The 23,397-nt window shown below is 51.1% G+C and overlaps 1 protein-coding gene across 1 annotated transcript in view; it reads right to left on the bottom strand.

The window, feature by feature from the left end:
* Positions 1-408: 408 nt before the first annotated feature.
* Positions 409-23,397, bottom strand: part of LOC135545531 (ephrin-B1-like) — a 146,727-nt gene continuing 123,738 nt past the window's right edge. The window contains exons 3-5 of the mRNA XM_064973190.1: positions 22,327-22,419; positions 16,940-17,071; positions 409-1,319 (exon numbers count right to left, since the gene is read on the bottom strand). Coding sequence (XP_064829262.1) covers positions 913-1,319; positions 16,940-17,071; positions 22,327-22,419 — 632 coding nt within the window. The 3' untranslated portion in view covers positions 409-912. The remainder of the gene's footprint in view (positions 1,320-16,939; positions 17,072-22,326; positions 22,420-23,397) is intronic.

The raw sequence follows: 23,397 nt of genomic DNA on the forward strand, positions 1-23,397 counted from the left end.
CAGGAGGAGAGGACAGGGAGATAGAGGACAGGGAGATAGAGGACAGGAGGATAGAGGACAGGGAGATAGAGGACAGGGAGATAGAGGACAGGGAGATAGAGGACAGGGAGATAGAGGACAGGAGGTCATGACGGGAGGATAGAGGACAGGAGGATAGAGGACAGGAGGTCATGACGGGAGGATAGAGGACAGGAGGATAGAGGACAGGAGGTCATGACGGGAGCATAGAGGACAGGAGGATAGAGGACAGGAGGATAGAGGACAGGGAGATAGAGGACAGGAGGAGAGGACAGGGAGATAGAGGACAGGAGGAGAGGACAGGGAGATAGAGGACAGGGAGATAGAGGACAGGAGGATAGAGGACAGGGAGATAGAGGACAGGGAGATAGAGGACAGGGAGATAGAGGACAGGGAGATAGAGGACAGGAGGTCATGACGGGAGGATAGAGGACAGGAGGATAGAGGACAGGGAGATAGAGGACAGGGAGATAGAGGACAGGGAGATAGAGGACAGGAGGATAGATGGTAAAACATCACATCAACAGGACGAGGTGTACTGGACAGTTTCTGTCAGTTCAGTTTTTCTGGATCAGTCCATGGTCCACTGTCAGGTGTCCTTTCCTTAGGTCAGTAGGTGGTAGAAAAACAAGGGCTTGTTAAAAGCCAAGTCCCCAAATTAAAAGAAAACAGTCCAGTAGCAGAGTAATCAATCTCTCCTGTCCTTCTCTCTTCAACTCACACTGTAGTGGATGTTCAATCTCTCCTCTCCTCTAGGATATTGTAGATGTTCATTTGCTTTTCTCATTTAGAGGATATTAATGTGCTCCTCCTCTCTCAGACTTTGTAGTAGATGCTCTCTCCTCTCCTCCTCTCTCAGACTTTGTAGTAGATGCTCTCTCCTCTCCTCCTCTCTCAGACTTTGTAGTAGATGTTTGCTGGGCTCTGCGGAGGCATCTCCTGTACGATATAAACAGGATGTCCGTAGTCACCGCTCACCTTCTCGTAGTGAGGGCAGTAGTTATTCTCCGTCCGCAGCGGGATGATGATGTCACTGGGTTCCGTCCCGGCTGTGCCCCCGCTGCCAGGCAGCTTGCTCTGATTGGACAGCGTGCTGAGTGCCATGGTGGAGGGGTGTGGCTGGGCGTGAGAGTGCTTCTGGACTCTCTTCCTCATCTTGATGAGCAGGATGACGAGAAAGAGGATGAGGAGGAGGAAGATGATGCAGCCAGCTCCAATGGCTGAAAACACAGCAACCTTTGACCCCAGGATGCTGTCACTGCTGCTGGAACCTCCTGACCTGTTGTCCTGGTTTATAGAGTCTGGAGGAGGGAGGGGAAGAGAGAAGGGGAGAGAATGAGAGAGAGGGGAAGAGAGAGAATGAGAGAGAGGGGGAGAGAGAGAATGAGAGAGAGGGGGAGAGAGAGAATGAGAGAGAGGGGGAGAGAGAGAATGAGAGAGAGGGGGAGAGAGAGAATGAGAGAGAGAGGGGGAGAGAGAGAATGAGAGAGAGAGAGAGGGAGAGAGAGAATGAGAGAGAGGGGGAGAGAGAGAATGAGCGAGAGGGGGAGAGAGAGAATGAGAGAGAGGGGGAGAGAGAGAATGAGAGAGAGGGGGAGAGAGAGAATGAGAGAGAGGGGGAGAGAGAGAATGAGAGAGAGGGGGAGAGAGAGAATAAGAAAGGGTGGAGGGAGAATGAGAGAGAGGGGGAGAGAGAGAATGAGAAAGGGGGAGGGAGAATGAGAGAGAGGGGGAGAGAGAGAATGAGAAAGAAAAAGGTGAGTTTGTAGAATGTAACCAATTGTGCATTCAGTTACAGGAATGTATGTTTATTTAACCTTTATCTAACCTTTATTTAACCTTTATTTAACTAGGCAAGTCAGTTAAGAACTCATTCTAATTTACAATGATGGCCTCGGAACAGTGAGTTAACTGCCTTGTTCAGGGGCAGAACAACAGATTTTGACCTTGGCAGCTTGGGGATTTGATTCACCAACCTTTTGGTTACTGACCCAACACTCTAACCACTAGGCTACCTTCCACCCAAGCTTAACGAAATTAATGCCTAGAACAACGACAAATTATTTGTGTTTGTTTAGGGGGATTGACAAGGGCTATTGATGTCATCTAATTGAATTAGTTTAAAATCAAGATGACCCTGTAAATGTAATCTGTGGTCAACACCCAACATCACTCAGATGAATAGGACTGACACAGACAAGCCAATAGCCTAGACTACAGAAAGATGTTTCAAACATCTAGGCCACAGATGTACAGGGGAGAGGCCCAGGGAGAGGCCAGGTGAGAGGCCCAGGGAGAGGCCAGGTGAGAGGCCCAGGGAGAGGCCAGGTGACAGGCCAGGGGAGCGGCCAGTTGAGAGGCCAGGGGAGAGGCCAGGGGAGCGGCCAGTTGAGAGGCCAGGTGAGAGGCCAGGGGAGCGGCCAGTTGAGAGGCCAGGGGAGAGGCCAGGTGAGAGAACCAGGGAGAGGCCAGGGGAGAGGCCCAGGGAGAGGCCAGGTGAGAGGCCCAGGGAGAGGCCAGGTGAGAGAACCAGGGAGAGGCCAGGGGAGAGGCCCAGGGAGAGGCCAGGTGAGAGGCCCAGGGAGAGGCCAGGTGAGAGGCCAGGGGAGCGGCCAGTTGAGAGGCCAGGGGAGAGGCCAGGTGAGAGAACCAGGGAGAGGCCAGGGGAGAGTCCCAGGGAGAGGCCAGGTGAGAGGCCCAGGGAGAGGCCCAGGGAGAGGCCAGGTGAGAGGCCCAGGGAGAGGCCAGGGAGAGACCCAGGGAGAGGCCAGGTGAGAGGCCCAGGGAGAGGCCCAGGGAGAGGCCAGGTGAGAGGCCCAGGGAGAGACCAGGGAGAGGCCCAGGGAGAGGCCCAGGGAGAGGCCAGGGGAGAGACCCAGGGAGAGGCCAGGAGAGAGGCCCAGGGAGAGGCCAGGTGAGAGGCCCAGGGAGAGGCCAGGTGAGAGGCCAGGGGAGAGGCCAGTTGAGAGGCCAGGGAGAGGCCAGGTGAGAGAACCAGGGAGAGGCCAGGGAGAGGCCCAGGGAGAGGCCAGGTGAGAGGCCCAGGGCCCAGGGAGAGGCTCAGGGAGAGGCCCAGGGAGAGGCCAGGTGAGAGGCCCAGGGTAGGGCCAGGTGAGAGGCCCAGGGAGAGACCCAGGGAGAGGCCCAGGGAGAGGCCCAGGGAGAGGCCAGGTGAGAGGCCCAGGGAGAGGCCCAGGGAGAGGCCCAGGGAGAGGCCAGGTGAGAGGCCCAGGGGGAGGCCAGGTGAGAGGCACAGGGAGAGGCCAGGTGAGAGACCCAGGGAGAGGCCCAGGGAGAGGCCAGGTGAGAGGCCCAGGGAGAGACCCAGGGAGAGGTCCAGGGAGAGGCCAGGTGAGAGGCCCAGGGTAGGGCCAGGTGAGAGGCCCAGGGAGAGACCCAGGGAGAGGCCCAGGGAGAGACCCAGGGAGAGGCCAGGTGAGAGGCCCCCAGGGAGAGGCCCAGGGAGAGGCCCAGGGGAGAGGCCCAGGGAGAGGCCCAGGGAGAGACCCAGGGAGAGTCCCAGGGAGAGGCCAGGTGAGAGGCCCAGGGAGAGACCCAGGGAGAGGCCCAGGGAGAGACCCAGGGAGAGGCCAGGTGAGAGGCCCAGGGAGAGGCCAGGTGAGAGGCCCAGGGAGAGGCCCAGGGAGAGGCCCAGGGAGAGACCCAGGGAGAGGCCCAGGGAGAGGCCCAGGGAGAGACCCAGGGAGAGGCCAGGTGAGAGGCCCAGGGAGAGGCCCAGGGAGAGGCCCAGGGAGAGGCCCAGGGAGAGGCCCAGGGAGAGACCCAGGGAGAGGCCCAGGGAGAGACCCAGGGAGAGGCCAGGTGAGAGGCCCAGGGAGAGGCCAGTTGAGAGGTCCAGGGAGAGGCCCAGGGAGAGGCCAGGTGAGAGGCCCAGGGGAGAGGCCCAGGGAGAGGCCCAGGGAGGGCCCAGGGAGGGCCCAGGGAGAGGGCAGGGAGAGGCCCAGGGAGAGGGCAGGGAGAGGCCAGGTGAGAGGTCCAGGGAGAGGCCAGGTGAGAGGTCCAGGGAGAGGCCCAGGGAGAGGGCAGGGAGAGGCCCAGGGAGAGGGCAGGGAGAGGCCAGGGAGAGGCCCAGGGAGAGGCCAGGTGAGAGGCCCAGGGAGAGACCCAGGGAGAGACCAGGGGAGCGGCCAGGGGAGCGGCCAGTTGAGAGGCCAGGTGAGAGGCCCAGGGAGAGGCCCAGGGAGAGACCAGGTGAGAGGCCCAGGGAGAGGCCCAGGGAGAGGCCAGGTGAGAGGCCAGGGAGAGGCAAGGGGAGCGGCCAGGTGAGAGGCCTGGGAAGAGGCCAGGGGAGATATAAAATCAAATCAAATGTTATTGGTCATATACAGTGGGGCAAAAAAGTATTTAGTTAGCCACCAATTGTGCAAGTTCTCCCACTTAAAAAGATGAGAGAGGCCTGTAATTTTCATCATAGGTACACTTCAACTATGACAGACAAAATGAGAAAAAAAAATCCAGAAAATCACATTGTAGGATTTTTAATGAATTTATTTGCAATTTATCGTCGGAAGTTTACATACAAATACATTTAAACTACGTTTTTCACAATTCCTGACATTTAATCCAAGTAAAAATTCCCTGTCTTAGGTCAGTTAGGATCACCACTTTATTTTAAGAATGTGAAATGTCAGAATAATAGTAGAGAGAATTATTTATTTCAGCTTTTATTTCTTGCATCACATTCTCAATGGGTCAAAAATGTGTTTAACTTTGGTCAAACATTTCGGGTGGCCTTCCACAAGCTTCCCACAATAAGCTGGGTGAATTTTGGCCCATTCCTCCTGACAGAGCTGGTGTAACTGAGTCAGGTTTGTAGGCCTCCTTGCTCGCACATGCTTTTTCAGTTCTGCCCACACATTTTCTATAGGATTGAGGTCAGGGCTTTGCAATGGCCACTCCAATTCCATGACTTTGTTGTCCTTAAATCATTTTGTCACATCTTTGAAAGTATGCTTGGGGTCATTGTCCATTTGGAAAATACCCATTTGCAACCAAGCTTTTAATTCCTGACTAATGTCTTGAGATGTAGCTTCAATATATCCACATCATTTTCCTTCTTCATAAAGCCATCTATTTTGTGAAGTGCACCAGTCCCTCCTTTATCAGACCAGAGGACATTTCTTCAAAAAGTACAATCATTGTCCCCATGTGCAGTTGCAAACCGTAGTCTGGCTTTTGTATGGCAGTTTTGGAGCAGTGGATTCTTCCTTGCTGAGAGGCCTTTCAGGTTATGTCGATATAGGAGTCGTTTTACTGTGGATATAGATACTTGTGTACCTGTTTCCTCCAGCATCTTCACAAGGTCCTTAGCTGTTGTTCTGGGATTGATTTGCACTTTTCGCACCAAAGTACATTCATCTCTAGGAGACAGAACGCGTCTCCTTCCTGAGCGGTATGACGGCTGCGTGATCCCATGGTGTTTATACTTTTGTTTGTTTTGCGTGCTATTGTTTGTACAGATGAACATGTTACCTTCAGGTGTTTGGAAATTGCTCTCAAGGATGAACCAGACTTGTGGAGGTCTACAAAAAAGGTATTGGCTGATTTCTTTTGATTTTCCCATGATGTCAAGCAAAGAGACACTGAGTTTGAAGGTAGGCCTTGAAATATATCCACAGGTACACCTCCAATTGACTCAAATGACGTCAAATAGCCTATCAGAAGCTTCTAAAGCCATGGAATTTTCCAAGCTGTTAAAAGGCACAGTCAACTTAGTGTATGTATACTTCTGACCCACTGTTAAATAATCTGTCTGTAAACAATTGTTGGAAAAATTACTTGTGTCATGCACAAAGTAGATGTCCTAACCAACTTGCCAAAACTATAGTTTGTTAACAAAAAATGTGTGGAGTGGTTGAACTGTAAATGTGATATGAGTAATGTAAGATATGTAAACATTATTAAAGTGGCATTATTTAGAGTGGGATTGTATGAAGTGACTAGTGATCCATTTATTAAAGTGGCTAGAGATTGGGTCTCAATGTAGGCAGCAGTGTTAGTGATGGCTGTATAGCAGTCTGATGGCCTTGAGATAGAAGCTGTTTGTCAGCCTCTCGGTACCAGCTGTGATGCACCTGTACCGACCTCTCCTTCTGGAATAAAGCGGGGTGAACACGCAGTGGCTCGGGTGGTTGATGTCCTTGATGATCTTTTTGGCCTTCCTGTGACATCGGGAGCTGTCGGTGTCATGGAGGTCAGGTAGTTTGACCCCGGTGATGCGTTGTGCAGACCGTACCATCCTCCTGGAGAGCCCTGCAGTTGAGGGCGTTGCAGTTGCCGTACTAGGCTGAGATACAGCCCGACAGGATGCTCTCGAATGTGCATCTGTAAAAGTTTGTGAGGGTTTTAGGTGACAAGCCAAATTTCTTCAGCCTCCTGAGGTTGAAGAGGCGCCGTTGCGCCTTCTTCACCACACTGTCTGTATGGCTGGACCGTTTCAGTTTGTCTGTGATGTGTACGCAGTACTGTCCACTACTGTCCCCTCAATGTGGGTTATTTTCCTGACACCACACTCCCAGAGCCCTCACTTTTTCCTTCTAGGCAGTCTCGTTGTTGTTGGTAATCAAGCCCACTACTGTTGGGTTGTCTGCAATCTTGATGATTGAGTTGGAGGCGTGCATGGCCACGCAGTCATGGGTGAACAGGGAGTACAGGAGAGGGCTGAGCATGCACCCTTGTGGGGCCCCAGTGTTGAGGGTCAGTGAAGTGGAGATGTTGTTTCCTACCTTCACCACCTGATCCAATTGCACAGGGTGGGGTTGAGACCCAGGGCCTCAAGCTTAATAATGAGCTTGGAGGGTACTATGATGTTGAATGCTGAGCTGTAGTCAATGAACAGCATTCTTACATAGGTATTCTTTTGTCTACATGGGATAATGCATTGTGCAGTGTGGTGGCGATTGCATCGTTTGTGGATCTATTGGGGCGGTATGCAAACTGAAGTGGATCTAGGGTGTCAGGTAAGGTGCAGGTGATATGATCCTTGACTAGTCTCTCAAAACACTTCATGATGACAGAAGTGAGTGCTACAGGACAGTAGTCATTTAGTTGAGTTATCGTGGGGTGGCAGGGTAGCCTAGTGGTTAGAGTGTTGGACTAGTAACCAGAAGGTTGTAAGTTCAAACCCCCGAGCTGACAAGGTACAAAGCTGTCGTTCTGCCCCTGAACAGGCAGTTAACCTACTGTTCCTAGGCCGTCATTGAAAATAAGAATTTGTTCTTAACTGACTTTCCTGGTTAAATAAACAACAGATTAGGAGAGTGGGGGGGGCGCAGTCCTTGTTAGTGGGCCACGAAGGTGGCACTGTATTATCCTCAAGACGGGCAAAGAAGGTTTTTAGTTTGTCTGGAAGCGTGACATCGGTGTCCGTGAAGTAACTACCGTCTGTGACTTCCTGTAGACCCTGCCACATACGTCTTGTGTCTGAGCCGTTGAATTGCGACTCCACCTTGTCCCTGTACTGGCATTTCGCTTGTTTGATTGCCTTGTGGAGGGAATAACTGCACTGTTTATTTTCAGACATATGCCCAGACCTCTTTCCATGGTTAAATGTGGTGGATGTGCGAATGCCACCATCCATCCACGGTGTCTGGTTAGCCTAGGTTTTAATAGTCACAGTGAGTACAATATCTCCAATGCACTTCTTTATGAACGCACTCACCGAGTCAACATATAGGTAAATGTTGTTCCCTGAGGCAGACCGGAACATATTCCATTCCGCGTGACCAAAACAATCTTGAAGCCTGGCTTCTGATTGGTCAGACCAGCGTTGAATGGTTCTCATCACTAGTACATCCTATTTGAGTTTCTTCCGATAAGAAGGGAGGAGCAAGATGGCGTCGTGGGCGGATTTGCCAAAGGGAGGGCGGGGGAGGGCTTTGTATGCATCCGGGAAGTTAGAGTAGCAGTGGACGAGGGTATTTCCCATGCGCGTAGCGCAATCAATATGCTGTTAGAATTTAGGTAGCCTTGTTCTCAAATTTGCTTTGTTATAAAATCCCCAGGTACAATAAATGCAGCCTCAGGATGTATGGTTTCCAGTTCGCATATAGTCCAGCGAAGTTCCTTGATGGCCGTCTTCGTGTCCGCTTGAGGGTAAATGTACACAGAAGTGACCATAACTGACGAGAATTCTCTTGGTAGGTAAAATGGCCCGCATTTGATTGTAAGGAATTCTAGGTAGGGTGATCAGAAGGACTTGAGTTCCTGTATGCTGTTATGATTACACAATGAGTCATTAATCATGAAGTATACACCCGCCCTTCCTCTTCCCAGTGAGGTGTTTATCTCTGTCGGAGCCATGCATGGAGAAGCCCTGTGGCTGAACCGATTCCGACAACATATCCCGAGAGAGCCACGTTTCTGTAAAACAGAGAATGTTACAATCTCTGATGTCTCTCTGGAAGGCAACCCTTGCTTGAATTTCACCTACCTAATTGTCAAGAGACTGGACATTGGCGAGTACTATACTCAATGTGCACGTCTAAGGAGCCTGGCCAGGTGGCTTCGTCTGCTCCTTCTGTGGCACCGTTGTTTTGGGTCGACTACTGGGATTAGATCCAATGTCCAGGGTGGAGGTCCGAACAAAGGATCCTCTTTGGGAAAGTCGTATTCCTGGTCGCAATGTTGGTAAATTCACGTTGCTCTTATATCCAATAGTTCTTCCCTACTGTATGTAATAAGACTTGTAAGAAATAATGCATAAAAAAACTAAATACTGCATAGTTTCCTAAGAACACGAAGTGAGGCGAGTTCATCCCTTTGTATAGTAGGAGGAGAGGGGGATGAGGTGGGGATGGGGAGGAGAGGGGATGAGGTGGGGATGGGGAGGAGAGGAGATGAGGTGGGAATGGGGATGGGGAGGGGAGTGAGGTGGGGATGGGGAGGAGAGGGGAAGAGGTGGGGATGGGGAGGAGAGGGGGATGAGGTGGGGATGGGGAGGAGAGGGGAGAGGGTATGAGGTGAGGATGGGGAGGAGAGGGGATGAGGTGGGGATGGGGAAGAGAGGGGATGAGGTGGGGATGGGGAGGAGAGGGGATGAGGTGAGGATGGGGAGGAGAGAGGGTGAGGTGGGGATGGGGAAGAGAGGGGATGAGGTGGGGATGGGGAGGAGAGGGGATGAGGTGGGGATGGGGAGGAGAGGGATTAGAGGGGATGGGGAGGAGAGAGGGTGGGGGGGATGGGGAAGAGAGGGGATGAGGTGGGGATGGGGAGGAGAGGGTAGGGGAGGTGGGGATTAGAGGGGGATGAGGTGGGGATGGGGAGGAGAGGGTAGAGGTAGGATGGGGATGGAAAGAGGGGATGAGGTGGGGATGGGGAAGATGGGAGAGGGGATGAGGTGGGGATGGGGAGGAGAGGGATGGGGAGGAGGGGATGAGGGGGGATGGGGAGGAGAGGGTATATGAGGTGAGGATGGGGAGGAGAGAGGGTGAGGTGGGGATGGGGAAGAGGGGGATGAGGGGGGAGGAGAGGGTGGGGATATGAGGGAGGGGTATGAGGTGGGGATGGGGAGGAGGGGAGGGAGAGAGGGGAGTGGGGATGGGGAAGAGAGGGATGGGGATGGGGAAGGAGGGAGAGGGGGGATGGGGAGGAGAGAGGGAGGGGAGGGGAGGGAAGAGAGGGGATGAGGTGGGGATGGGGAGGAGAGGGAGGTGATGGGGAGAGGAGGGGGGGATGGGAGGGGGATGAGGTGGGGATGGGGAGGGATGAGGTGGGGATGGGGAGGAGAGAGGGTGAGGGTGGGGATGGGGAGGAGAGAGGGATGAGGTGGGGATGGGGAGGAGAGGGGTGGGAATGAGGAGGAGAGAGGTGGGGATGGGGAAGAGAGGGGATGAGGTGGGGATGGGGAGGAGAGAGGGATGAGGTGGGGATGGGGAGGAGGTGAGGATGGGGAGGATGAGGTGGGGATGGGGAAGAGAGGAGGTGGGGATGGGGAGGTGGGGATGGGGATGGGGAGGAGGGGTATATGAGGTGGGGATGGGGAGGAGAGAGGGTGAGGTGGGGATGGGGAGGAGAGGGGATGAGGTGGGGATGGGGAGGAGAGAGGGTGAGGTGGGGATGGGGAAGAGAGGGGATGAGGTGGGGATGGGGAAGAGAGGGGATGAGGTGGGGATGGGGAGGAGGGGGAGATGGGGAGGAGGGAGGAGGGGATGAGGTGGGGATGGGGAGGAGAGGGGATGAGGTGGGGATGGGGAAGAGAGGGGATGGGTGGGGATGGGGAGGGAGAGGGGATGAGGTGGGGATGGGGAGGAGGAGGGATGGGTGGGGATGGGGAGGGGGATGATGGGGATGGGGAGGAGAGGGTATGAGGGGAGGGAGGTGGGGATGGGGAAGAGAGGGTTAGGTGGGGATGGGGAGGAGAGAGGGTGAGGTGGGGATGGGGAGGAGGGATTGAGGTGGGATGGGGAGGGGGGGAGGTGGGGGATGGGGAGAGGGGATGAGGTGGGGATGGGGAGGAGAGGGGATGAGGTGGGGATGGGGAGGAGAGGGTATATGAGGTGAGGATGGGGAGGAGAGAGGGGATGAGGTGGGGATGGGGAAGAGAGGGGATGAGGTGGGGATGGGGGGAGGAGGGGAGGTGGGGATGGGGAGGAGAGGGTGAGGTGGGGATGGGGAGGAGAGAGGAGGGGGGATGGGTGGGGATGGGGAGGAAGGAGGGGGATGAGGAGAGGGGATGGGGAGGGAGAGGGTGAGGTGGGGATGGGGAGGAGAGAGGGTGAGGGGGATGGGGAGGAGAGGGATGAGGTGGGGATGGGGAGGAGGAGGGTGAGGGGGGATGGGGAAGGAGGGTGATGGGGATGGGGAGAGAGATGAGGTGGGGATGGGGAAGAGAGGGATGAGGTGGGGATGGGGAGGAGGGGATGAGAGGGGTGAGGTGGGGATGGGGGAGGAGGAGGGTGAGGTGGGGATGGGGAGGAGAGGGTATATGAGGTGGGAATGAGGAGGAGAGGGGGTGAGGTGGGGATGGGGAAGAGAGGGGATGAGGTGGGGATGGGGAGGAGAGAGGGTGAGGTGGGGATGGGGAGGAGGAGGGGTGAGGTGGGGATGGGGAGGGATGAGGTGGGGATGGGGAGGAGAGAAGGGAGGTGGGGATGGGGAGGAGGAGGGGATGATGGGGATGGGGAGGAGATGGGGTGAGGGGGGATGGGGAAGGAGGGATTAGAGGTGGGGGAGGGAAGGAGGGGGGTGAGGAGGTGATGGGGAGGTGGGATTAGAGGAGGGGAGGGGAGGAGGGTTAATGGAAAAGAGAGTGAGATGGTGATGGGGCGGAGGGATTAGAGGAGGGGGAGGGGAGGAGGGATTAGAGGAGGGGGAGGGAAGGAGGGATTAGAGGAGGGGGAGGGAAGGAGGGATTAGAGGAGGGGGAGGGAAGGAGGGATTAGAGGAAGGGGAGGGAAGGAGGGATTAGAGGAGGGGAGGGTTAATGGAAAAGGAGGAGATGATGATGGGGAGGAGGGATTAGAGGAGGAGGAGGGGATGAGGGTTAATGGAAAATAGAGTGAGATGATGATGGGGAGGAGGGATTAGAGGAGGGGGAGGGGAGGAGGGATTAGAGGAGGGGGAGGGTTAATGGAAAAGAGAGTGACTGGGTTACAGTTGATATGAGGAACTCGATTTAAATGAATTCATTAATTTGTGGATTTCACATGACTGAGAATAAAGACCATTAGGAAAGTATTCAGACCCTCCACATTTTGTTATGTTACGTTACAGCCTTATTTTCAAATTGATTAAAAAAATATTTTATCCTCATCAATCTACAGACAATACCCCATATTCACAATGTAAAACAGCTTTTTAATTTTTTTATATATAAAATATATTTTAAAAATTAAACAGAAAAAGTATGTGAACCCTTTGGAAAAACTTGGATTTCTGCATAAATTGGTCATATAATTAGATCTGATCTTCATCTAAGTCACAACAATCACAGTCTGTTTAAACTAATAACACACAAATGATTGTATTTTTCTTGTCTATATTGAATACATAATTTAAATATTCATAGTGTAGGTTGGAAAAAGTATGTGAATCCCTAGGCTAATGACTCCTCCAAAAGCTAATTGGAGTCAGGAGTCAGCTAACCTGGAGTCCAATCAATGAGACGAGATTGGAGATGTTGGTTAGAGCTGCCCTGCCCTATAACAAACACTCACTAAATTTGAGTTTGCTATTCACAAGAAGCATTGCCTGATGTGAACCATGCCTCGAACAAAAGAGATCTCAGAATACACAAGATTAAGGACTGTTGACTTGCATAAAGCTGGAAAGGGTTACAAAAGTATCTCCAAAAGCCTTTGTCTATGAATGGAGAAAGTTCAGCACGGTTGCTGGAGTGGCCGTCTTGCAAAGATGACTGCAAGAGCACAGTGCAGAATGCTCAATGTGGTTAAGAAGAATCTTAGAGTGTCAGCTAAAGACTTACAGAAACCTCTGGAACATCTCTGTTGATGAGTCTACGATACGTAAAACACTAAACAAGAATGGTGTTCATGGGAGGACACCATGGAAGAAGCCACTGCTGTCCAATAAAAACATTGTTCAACGTCTGAAGTTCGCGAAAGAGCATCTGGATGTTCCACAGCGCTACTGGCAAAATATTCTGTGGACAGATGAAACTAAAGTTGAGTTGTTTGGAAGGAAACAACACTATGTGTGGAGAAAAAAAAGGTACAGCACACCAACATCAAAACCTCATCCCAACTGTAAAGTATGGTGGAGGGAGCATCATGGTTTGGGTTTGCTGCTTCCTGGGCCTGGACAGCTTGCTATCATAGAAGTAAAAATGAATTGCAGGAGAATGTAAGGCTATCTGTCCGCCAATTGAAGCTCAACAGGAGTTGGATGATGCAACAGGACAACGACCCAAAACACAGAAGTAAATCAACAACAGAATGGCTTCAACAGAAGAAAATACGCCTTCTGGAGTAGCCCAGTCAGAGTCCTGACCTCAACCCGATTGAGATGCTGTTACATGACCTCAGGAGAGCAGTTCATACCAGACATCCCAAGAATATTGCTGAACTGAAACAGTATTGTCAAGGAATGGTCCACAATTCTTCCGCAACTATAGAAAACGTTTGTTTGAGATTATTGCTGCCAAAGGAGGGTCATCCAGTTATAAAATCCAAGGGTTCACATAAAATTCCCACCCAGCACTATGAATGTTTAAACAGTGTGTTCAATAAAGACATGAAAATGTATAATTGTTTGTGTTATTAGTTTAAGCAGACTGTGTTTGTCTATTGTTGTGACTTAGATGAAGATCAGATCAAATTTTATGACCAATTTAGGCAGAAATCCAGGTAATTCCAAAGGGTTCACATACTGTTTATTGTCACTGTATGCATTCCGACCCTTTGCTATGAGACTTGAAATTGAGCACAAGTGCATCCTTTTTCCATTGATAATTCTTGAGATGTTTCTACAACTTGATTGGAGGCCACCTGTCTTAAATTAATTTGATTGGACATGATTTGGAAAGACACACACCTGTCTATATAAGGTCCCACAGTTGACAGTGCATGTCAGAGCAAAAACCAAGCCATGAGGTCAAAGGAATTGTCCGTAGCGCTCTGAGAAAGAATTGTGTCAAGGCACAGATCTAGGGAAGGGTACCAAAAAATGTCTGCAGCATTGAAGATCCGCAAGAACACAGTGGCCTCCATCAAAACCCAAAACAATTTAATACATTTTACAATAAGGTTGTAACGTAACAAAATGTGGAAAAGGTGAAGGGGTCTGAATACTTTCTGAATACACTGTACATGCATCTGTTGGTAATGGAGAAAATAAATGGTTCTCACGATGGATCTCGCCATTTCTGTGCACTCAAATTGCAATCGATAAGAGGCAATTGTGTTTGTTGTCCGTAGCTTATGCCTGCCCATAACATAACCCCACCGCCACCATGGGGCACTCTGTTCAAAACGTTGACAACAGCAAAACGCTTACCAACACGACGCCATACACACTGTCTGTGGTTGTGAGGCTGGTTGGACCGACTGCCAAATTTTCTAAAAAAGTTTTAGGCGGCTTATGGTAGAAGAATTAACATTAAATTATCTGGCAACAGCTCTGGTGGACATTCCTGCAGTCAGCATGTCAATTGCAAGCTCCCTCACAACTTGAGGCATCTGTGGCATTGTGTTGTGTGACAAAACTGCACATTTTAGAGTGACCTCTTATTGTCGCCAGCACAAGGTGCACCTGTGTAATGACCATGCTGTTTAATCAGCTGTTTATTATGTTACACCCGTCAGGTGGCTGGATTCTCTTGGCAAAGAAGAAATGCTCAAGAAAAGCTTTTTGTAAGCATGGAAAATGTCTGGGATCTATTTTAAAACCTTATTTTACCAGGTAAGTTGACTGAGAACACATTCTCATTTACAGCAACTACCTAGGGAATAGTTACAGGGGAGAGGAGGGGAAATGAATGAGCCAATTATAAGCTGGGGATGATTAGGTGGCCTTAATGGTATGAGGGCCAGACTGGGAATTTAGCCAGGACACCAGGGTTAACACCACTACTCTTAAGATAAGTGCCATGGGATCTTTAGTGACCACAGAGAGTCAGGACACCCGTTTAACGTCCCATCCGAAAGACGGCACCCTACACAGGGCAATGTCCCCAATCATTGCCATGGGGAATTGGGATATTAATTTACACCAGAGGAAAGGGTACCTCCGACACCACTTCCAGCATAATCTGGTCTCCCATCCAGAGACCAACCCTGCTCAGAAGCAAGCCAGCAGTGGGATGCAGTGTGGTACGCTACAGGCTATTTCAGCTCATGAAACATGGGACCAACACTTTACATGTTGCATTTATATTTACATTTTTATTTACTCTCTCTCTCTCTCTCTCTCCCTGTCCAGACTTCTCTCTCTCTCTCTCTCCCTGTCCAGACATCTCTCTCCTTCTCTCATCTCTCTCTCCCTGTCCAGACTTCTCTCTCTCTCTCCAACTGTCCAGACTTCTCTCTCCTTCTCTCTCTCTCTCTCTCTCTCTCTCTCTCTCTCCCTGTCCAGACTTCTCTCTCCTTCTCTCGTCTCTCTCTCCCTGTACAGACTTCTCTCCCTCTCTCCAACTGTCCAGACTTCTCTCTCTCTCTCTCCCTGTCCAAACTTCTCTCTCCTTCTCTCGTCTCTCTCTCCCTGTCCAAACTTCTCTCTCCTTCTCTCGTCTCTCTCTCCCTGTCCAGACTTCTCTCTCTCTAACTGTCCAGACTTCTCTCTCTCTCTCTCCAACGGTCCAGACTTCTCTCTCCCTGTCCAGACTTCTCTCTCCTTCTCTCGTCTCTCTCTCCCTGTCCAGACTTCTCTCTCTCTAACTGTCCAGACTTCTCTCTCTCTCTCTCCAACGGTCCAGACTTCTCTCTCCCTGTCCAGACTTCTCTCTCCTTCCCTCTCTCTCTCCCTGTCCAGACTTCTCTCTCCTTCTCTCAATTCAAATCAATTTCAATTCAAGGGGCTTTATTGGCATGGGTAACATGTGTTAACATTGCCAAAGCAAGTAAGGTAGATAATATATAAAGTGAAATAAACAATAAAAATTAACAGTAGACATCACACATCACACACACATCTCTCTCTCTCTCCCTGTCCAGACTTCTCTCTCTCTAACTGTCCAGACTTCTCTCTCCTTCTCTCGTCTCTCTCTCTCTCCGTCCAGACTTCTCTCTCCTTCTCTCATCTCTCTCTCCCTGTCCAGACTTCTCTCTCCTTCTCTCGTCTCTCTCTCTCTCTCTCTCTCTCCCTGTCCAGACTTCTCTCTCCTTCTCTCGTCTCTCTCTCTCCCTGTCCAGACTTCTCTCTCTCTCCCTGTCCAGACTTCTCTCTCCTTCTCTCGTCTTCTCTCTCTCTCTCTCTCTCTCTCTCTCTCTCTAACTGTCCAGATTTCTCTCTCTCTCTCTCTCTAATGGTACAGACTTCTCTCTCCTTCTCTCATCTCTCTCTCTAACTGTCCAGACTTCTCTCTCCTTCTCTCGTCTCTCTCTCCATCCAGACTTCTCTCTCCTTCTCTCTCTCTAACTGTCCAAACTTCTCTCTCCTTCTCTCTCTCGTCTCTCTCTCTAACTGTCCAGACTTCTCTCTCTCTCTCTCTCTCTCTCTCTCTCTCTCTCTCTAATGGTACAGACTTCTCTCTCCTTCTCTCGTCTCTCTCTCTAACTGTCCAGACTTCTCTCTCTATCTCTCTCTCTCTCTCTCTCTCTCTCTCTCTCTAATGGTACAGACTTCTCTCTCCTTCTCTCGTCTCTCTCTGTAACTGTCCAGACTTCTCTCTCTCTCTCTCTCTCTCTCTCTCTAATGGTACAGACTTCTCTCTCCTTCTCTCGTCTCTCTCTCTAACTGTCCAGACTTCTCTCTCTCTCCCTGTCCAGACTTCTCTCTCCTTCTCTCATCTCTCTCCCTGTCCAGACTTCTCTCTCCTTCTCTTGTTTCTCTCTCCCTGTCCAGACGTCTCTCTCCTTCTCTCATCTCTCTCTCCCTGTCCAGACTTCTCTCTCCTTCTCTTGTCTCTCTCTCCCTGTCCAGACATCTCTCTCCTTCTCTCTCTCTAACTGTCCAAACTTCTCTCTCCTTCTCTCTCTCTCTAACTGTCCACACTTCTCTCTCCTCTCTCTCTCTCTCTCTCGTCTCTCTCTCTAACTGTCCAGACGTCTCTCTCTCTCCTCTCTCTCCCTGTCCAGACTTCTCTCTCCTTCTCTCTTCTCTCTCCCTGTCCAGACTTCTCTCTCCTTCTCTCTTCTCTCTCCCTGTCCCCACTTCTCTCTTCTCTCTCTCTCTTCTCTCTTTCGCTGTCCATGTCCATGGGTTCTACATTCTTAAGGTTATTTTTGTTCTTTTAGGTTCCGTTGGGTTCTGTCAGGTTCTAAAGGGGTTAGGGTTGTTATCTCACCAGTGTTGCTTGGCTCTCCTGCTCCAGGCAGCTGGTTGTCCTCAGGGCTAGGACTGAAGTCTCCCAGAGCGTTGTCCTTCCCTTTCTCGGGTTCCTCTGGTAATACAGGGTCTGGTAGAACAGTGTTGGGGTCTGAAACATAGGACACTGTGTTAAATATCTCTGTATGATAGTGAGACACAGACACACATGCACACAAGCAGCACACACAGACACCCACTCAGCAGTACACAGACACCCACTCAGCAGTACACAGACACCCACTCAGCAGTGTACGGGACCGAACACACTGACTTGGCAGAATGAGGTTAAGACAGTTAAATATTACTTTTTTATTGTAATTCATTATTCATATCTGTAAAAGCCAATAATATGTCTTATTTATACTTATGGCTTTAATGTTACTGCTGAGGAGAAGAGAGGAGAAGATTGGAGAGGAGAGGAGAGAAAATTAGATGGGGGGAGAGGGGAGAGAAGATGTTTGAGGTTATGTCAGCTCTGAAGAAAATTGTGTTTGTAGAAAAGACAGTTGGTTATCTCTCTAACTGTTGTAGAGGGAACAGTTGGTTATCTCTCTAACTGTTGTAGAGGGAACAGTTGGTTATCTCTCTAACTGTTGTAGAGGGAACAGTTGGTTATCTCTCTAACTGTTGTAGAGGGAACAGTTGGTTATCTCTCTAGCTGTTGTAGAGGGAACAGTTGGTTATCTCTCTAACTGTTGCAGAAGGAACAGTTGGTTATCTCTCTAGCTGTTGTAGAAGGAACAGTTGGTTATCTCTCTAGCTGTTGTAGAAGGAACAGTTGGTTATCTCTCTAGCTGTTGTAGAGGGAACAGTTGGTTATCTCTCTAGCTGTTGTAGAGGGAACAGTTGGTTATCTCTCTAACTGTTGTAGAAGGAACAGTTGGTTATCTCTCTAGCTGTTGTAGAAGGAACAGTTGGTTATCTCTCTAGCTGTTGTAGAGGGAACAGTTGGTTATCTCTCTAGCTGTTGTAGAAGGAACAGTTGGTTATCTCTCTAACTGTTGTAGAGGGAACAGTTGGTTATCTCTCTAACTGTTGTAGAGGGAACCTTTGGTTATCTCTCTAGCTGTTGTAGAGGGAACAGTTGGTTATCTCTCTAACTGTTGTAGAGGGAACAGTTGGTTATCTCTCTAACTGTTGTAGAGGGAACAGTTGGTTATCTCTCTAACTGTTGTAGAAGGAACAGTTGGTTATCTCTCTAACTGTTGTAGAGGGAACAGTTGGTTATCTCTCTAGCTGTTGTAGAGGGAACAGTTGGTTATCTCTCTAGCTGTTGTAGAGGGAACAGTTGGTTATCTCTCTAACTGTTGCAGAAGGAACAGTTGGTTATCTCTCTAGCTGTTGTAGAGGGAACAGTTGGTTATCTCTCTAGCTGTTGTAGAGGGAACAGTTGGTTATCTCTCTAACTGTTGTAGAAGGAACAGTTGGTTATCTCTCTAGCTGTTGTAGAGGGAACAGTTGGTTATCTCTCTAGCTGTTGTAGAGGGAACAGTTGGTTATCTCTCTAACTGTTGTAGAAGGAACAGTTGGTTATCTCTCTAGCTGTTGTAGAGGGAACAGTTGGTTATCTCTCTAGCTGTTGTAGAGGGAACAGTTGGTTATCTCTCTAACTGTGGTCATGTCATGCTCTTGGCTCCAGAATCTTAGAAATCTTTCAGAGGTAAATATTAGTCTTTCCACTGATGGTTTTATGAGGGACGTGTATGTAGACAGACAGTGTGTGTGTGTGTGTGTGTGTTTACGGGTATGATCGGCTATGAATAGCCAACTGACATTTACTCCTGAGGTGCTGACTTGCTGCACCCTGGACAACTACTGTGATTATTATTATTTGACCATGCTGGTCATCTATGAACATCTTGGCCATGTTCTGTTATAATCTCCACTCGGCACAGCAAGAAGAGGACTGGCCAACCATCATATCCTGGTTCCTCTCTAGGTTTCTTCCTAGGTGTTGGCCTTTCTAGGGAGTTTTTCCTAGCCACCGTGCTTCTACACCTGCATTGCTTGATGTTTGGGGTTTTGGACTTGGTTTCTGTACAGCACTTTGAGATAACAGCTGATGTAAGAAGAGCTATATAAATGCATTTGATTTAGGAGGGCAGGGTTGGCAGACAGAGAGACTATCAGATCAATCTAAACGATCATGCCTAACTGTATCTCCCCCTAAGGCAGAACTGGACCGTGTGTGTATGTGTGGCGTGCTGACTAAAGGGAAGGCACCTAACAGCCAATCACTTGACTTCCTCTATGGTTTGGCAAAGACAGAGACAGAGGGGTGTGTAGTCTGGCTGAGAGAGAGAAATAGACAGAGAGAGATAGAGTGAGATAAATAAAGCCCTTAAATTGAAATTGAATTAAGCGAGAGACAGGGGGAGGAAAAGAAAAGAGAGGAGAGCTTTCATACTACTCAACATAGTTGTCTACTTAGTCTATATCTGATTCTTTACCTCCTACTCCACCTCCTCCCCTTCTCCCTTCCTCCACCTCCTCCCCATCTCCCATCCTCCATCCCCTCCCCTTCTCACTTCCTCCACCCCCTCCTCTCCTCCACCTCCTCCCCTCCTCCACCTCCTCCCTTCCTCCCCTTCCCCTCCCCTTCTCCCTTCCTCTACCTCCTCCCCTTCTCCCTTCCTCCACCTCCTCCCCTTCTCCCTTCCTCCACCTCCTCCCTTCCTCCACCTCCTCCCGTCCTCCTTCCCCTCCCCTCCCTTCCTCCACCTCCTCCCTTCCTCCACCTCCTCCCGTCCTCCTTCCCCTCCCCTCCCTTCCTCCACCTCCTCCCTTACTCCACCTCCTCCCCTCCTCCCTTCCTCCACCTCCTCCCCTTCTCCCATCCTCCTTCCCCTCCCCTTTTCCCTTCCTCCACCTCCTCCCTTCCTCCACCTCCTCCCCCTTCTCCCTTCCTCTACCTCCTCCCCTTCTCCCATCCTCCATCCCCTCACTTCTCCCTTCATCCACCCTCTCCCCTCCTCCACCTCCTCCCCCTCCTCCTCCCTTCTCCCTTCCCTCCCCTTCCTCCACCCCACCCCCTCCCCCTCCTCCCTTCCTCCACCTCCTCCCCTCCTCCACCTCCTCCCCTTCTCCCCTCCTCCCTTCCTCCACCCCCTCCCCCTCCTCCACCTCCTCCCCTTCTCCCCTCCTCCCTTTCTCCCTTCCTCCACCTCCTCCCCTCCTCCACCTCCTCACCCCCCTACTCCACCTCCTCCACTTTTCCCCTCCTCTTTTCCCTCCTCCTTCCCCTCCCCTTCTCCGATCCCCCATCTCCTCCCCTTCTCCACCTCCTTCTCCTCCCCTCCACTTCTCTCCTCCTCCCCTTTCTCCACCTCCTACCCTTCTCCCCTCCTCCTTTCCCTCCCCTTCTCCCTTCTTCCACCATCTCCACCTCCCCTTCTTTCCTCCTCCCCTTCTCTACTCCCCTCCTCCACCTCCCCTTCTATCCTCCTCCCCTTTCCTCCTCCTCCTTCACCTCCTCCCCTTCTCTCCTCCTCCTCCTCCACATCCTCCCCTTCTCCCCCTCCTCCCCTTCTCTCCTCCTCTTCTCTTCTTATTCACTTCCTCCCCTTCTCCACCTCCTCCCCTCCTCCACCTCCTCCCCTTCTCTCCTCCTCCACCTCCTCCCCCTTCTCTCCTCCTCCACCTCCTCCCCTTCTCTCCTCCTCCACATCCTCCCCTTCTCCCCTCCTCCCCTTCTCTCCTCCTCTTCTCTTCTTATTCACTTCCTCCCCTTCTCCACCTCCTCCCCTTCTCCACCTCCTCCCCTTCTCTCCTCCTCCACCTCCTCCCCTTCTCTCCTCCTCCACCTCCTCCCCTTCTCTCCTCCTCCACCTCCTCCCCTTCTCACCTCCTCCACCTCCTCCCCTTCTCCACCTCCTCCCCTTCTCCACCTCCTCCCCTTCTCTCCTCCTCCACCTCCTCCCCTTCTCTCCTCCTCCACCTCCTCCCCTTCTCTCCTCCTCCACCTCCTCCCCTTCTCTCCTCCTCCACCTCCTCCCCTTCTCTCCTCCTCCACCTCCTCCCCTTCTCACCTCCTCCACCTCCTCCCCTTCTCCACCTCCTCCCCTTCTCCACCTCCTCCCCTTCTCTCCTCCTCCACCTCCTCCCCTTCTGTCCTCCTCCACCTCCTCCCCTTCTCTCCTCCTCCACCTCCTCCCCTTCTCTCCTCCTCCACCTCCTCCCCTTCTCTCCTCCTCCACCTCCTCCCCTTCTCTCTCCTCCTCCACCTCCTCCCCTTCTCTCCTCCTCCACCTCCTCCCCTTCTCTCCTCCTCCACCTCCTCCCCTTCTCTCCTCCTCCACCTCCTCCCCTTCTCCACCTCCTCCACCTCCTCCCCTTCTCCACCTCCTCCCCTTCTCCACCTCTTCCCCTTCTCTCCTCCTCCACCTCCTCCCCTTCCTTTTCTCCATCCTCTTTATAATGATAGCAGTAGTGTAATTATGCTTTGCAGCAGTAGTGAGCGCTACCTTGCTATGTTTTGGCTGATTCATAATAGACTGTTTGAACATGAGAGTGTGTTATAGTCTACAGAGGCTACAGCCAATCTGATTCGCTCATGGCTGATCACATTTGAAGTGGCGTTTGGCAGACTGAGCATGTGCAGTAGAGTGTTCTCTCTCATCTTGGGACCCACTTCTACACTGAATGTGCTGACATTTCCCTTCCTTCGCAAGACAGACGATACGAAAGGCCATCAGCAGGAGGGTGTGTGTGTGTATGTGTGTGTGTGTGTGTGTGTGTGTGTGCGCCGTTTTAAATATTCACAGCGACATCCTGTCATAGAGCTCTGAACAGGAGGGAGGATAGAATCTGTACTTCTACTGCACTGCTTTCTGCCTCACACAGAGGTCACACACACGCACGCACGCACGCACGCACACGCACACACACATGCACAGACACACGCACACGCAAACACACACGCACACACACGCACACACGCATGCACACAAACACGCACGCACACATGCACAGACACACGCACACGCGCACACACACAATATGAATAATGTATGAGGGTATTTGCATGCTAAGATGCTAAGGCCTGTGCTGTGTCAGAATGATTCAGTGAAGTCACTGTGACCATGTACACCAATACAGTTATCCTCAAGGTTACACACTGATACACACTGTTAGGGCACTGGGATACACACTGTTAGGGCACTGGGGTTTTACATAGACGTGAAGAACTGTGTGCGCCAGGCCTAAACTCGGTTAGTGTCTACAGTACTGCAAATAAAACCTTAAGGAGAGGGGATGGTTTAGAGTGAACACATGTAGGAGAGTTTAGAGTGCAACACGTGGAGAAACACGTGTGTATTGTTTGTTGTCTGAGTAATCAACCAATGACGGCGTTTGTTTGTTTACCTTGTCCGACCTTCATAACCACTTTCATGGCCTTGGTCTTACAGACTCCTCCCTCTCTGTTCTCCAGGCCTTCGACTGAACCATTGGATGTGGCTGAGAGAGAGAGAGAGAGAGAGAGAGAGAGAGAGAGAGAGAGAGAGAGAGAAAGAAAAAAAGAGAGAAAAAAAATCATTATTACACAAGCTCAAACATAGAAAGGAGTAACAAGAGACTCCAACCTTTAAATCCATGTTAAATAATTGGGAGTCTGAATGTTCACAGCCATATGTTACTTCATAAACAAATGATGATGACCAGGCCAGTATCTACATTCAGACGTCACATACTGTAATGGAGGCAGCCTTCACTGAGCTCCCCAACCCTGAAACCTTCACTGAGCTCCCCAACCCTGAAACCTTCACTGAGCTCCCCCACCCTGAAACCCTCACTGAGCTCCCCCACCCTGAAACCTTCACTGAGCTCCCCAACCCTGAAACCTTCACTGAGCTCCCCCACCCTGAAACCTTCACTTGAGCTCCCCCACCCTGAAACCTTCACTGAGCTCCCCAACCCTGAAACCCTCACTGAGCTCCCCCACCCTGAAACCTTCACTGAGCTCCCCCACCCTGAAACCTTCACTGAGCTCCCCAACCCTGAAACCTTCACTGAGCTCCCCCACCCTGAAACCTTCACTGAGCTCCCAAACCCTGAAACCTTCACTGAGCTCCCCAACCCTGAAACCTTCACTGAGCTCCCCAACCCTGAAACCTTCACTGAGCTCCCAAACCCTGAAACCTTCACTGAGCTCCCCAACCCTGAAACCTTCACTGAGCTCCCCAACCCTGAAACCTCCAGACTACCACCGCTCTTCACATAATCGTCTCCTGCACGATTTCTCCTCTTTCTCTTGGGTTTAACTTCTCAGGACAAGGTTAGATTAAAATGAGCTCTTTGAAGATGGAGCTCAAAGCAGCCTGAATAATCTGGCTGTGTGTGTGTGTGTGTGTGTGTGTGAGTGAGTGAGTGAGTGAGTGAGTGAGTGAGTGAGTGAGTGAGTGAGTGAGTGAGTGAGTCAGTGAGTGAGTGAGTGAG

This window comes from Oncorhynchus masou, chromosome 9 (assembly GCF_036934945.1).
Source record: "Oncorhynchus masou masou isolate Uvic2021 chromosome 9, UVic_Omas_1.1, whole genome shotgun sequence".
Lineage (NCBI taxonomy): Eukaryota > Metazoa > Chordata > Actinopteri > Salmoniformes > Salmonidae > Oncorhynchus > Oncorhynchus masou.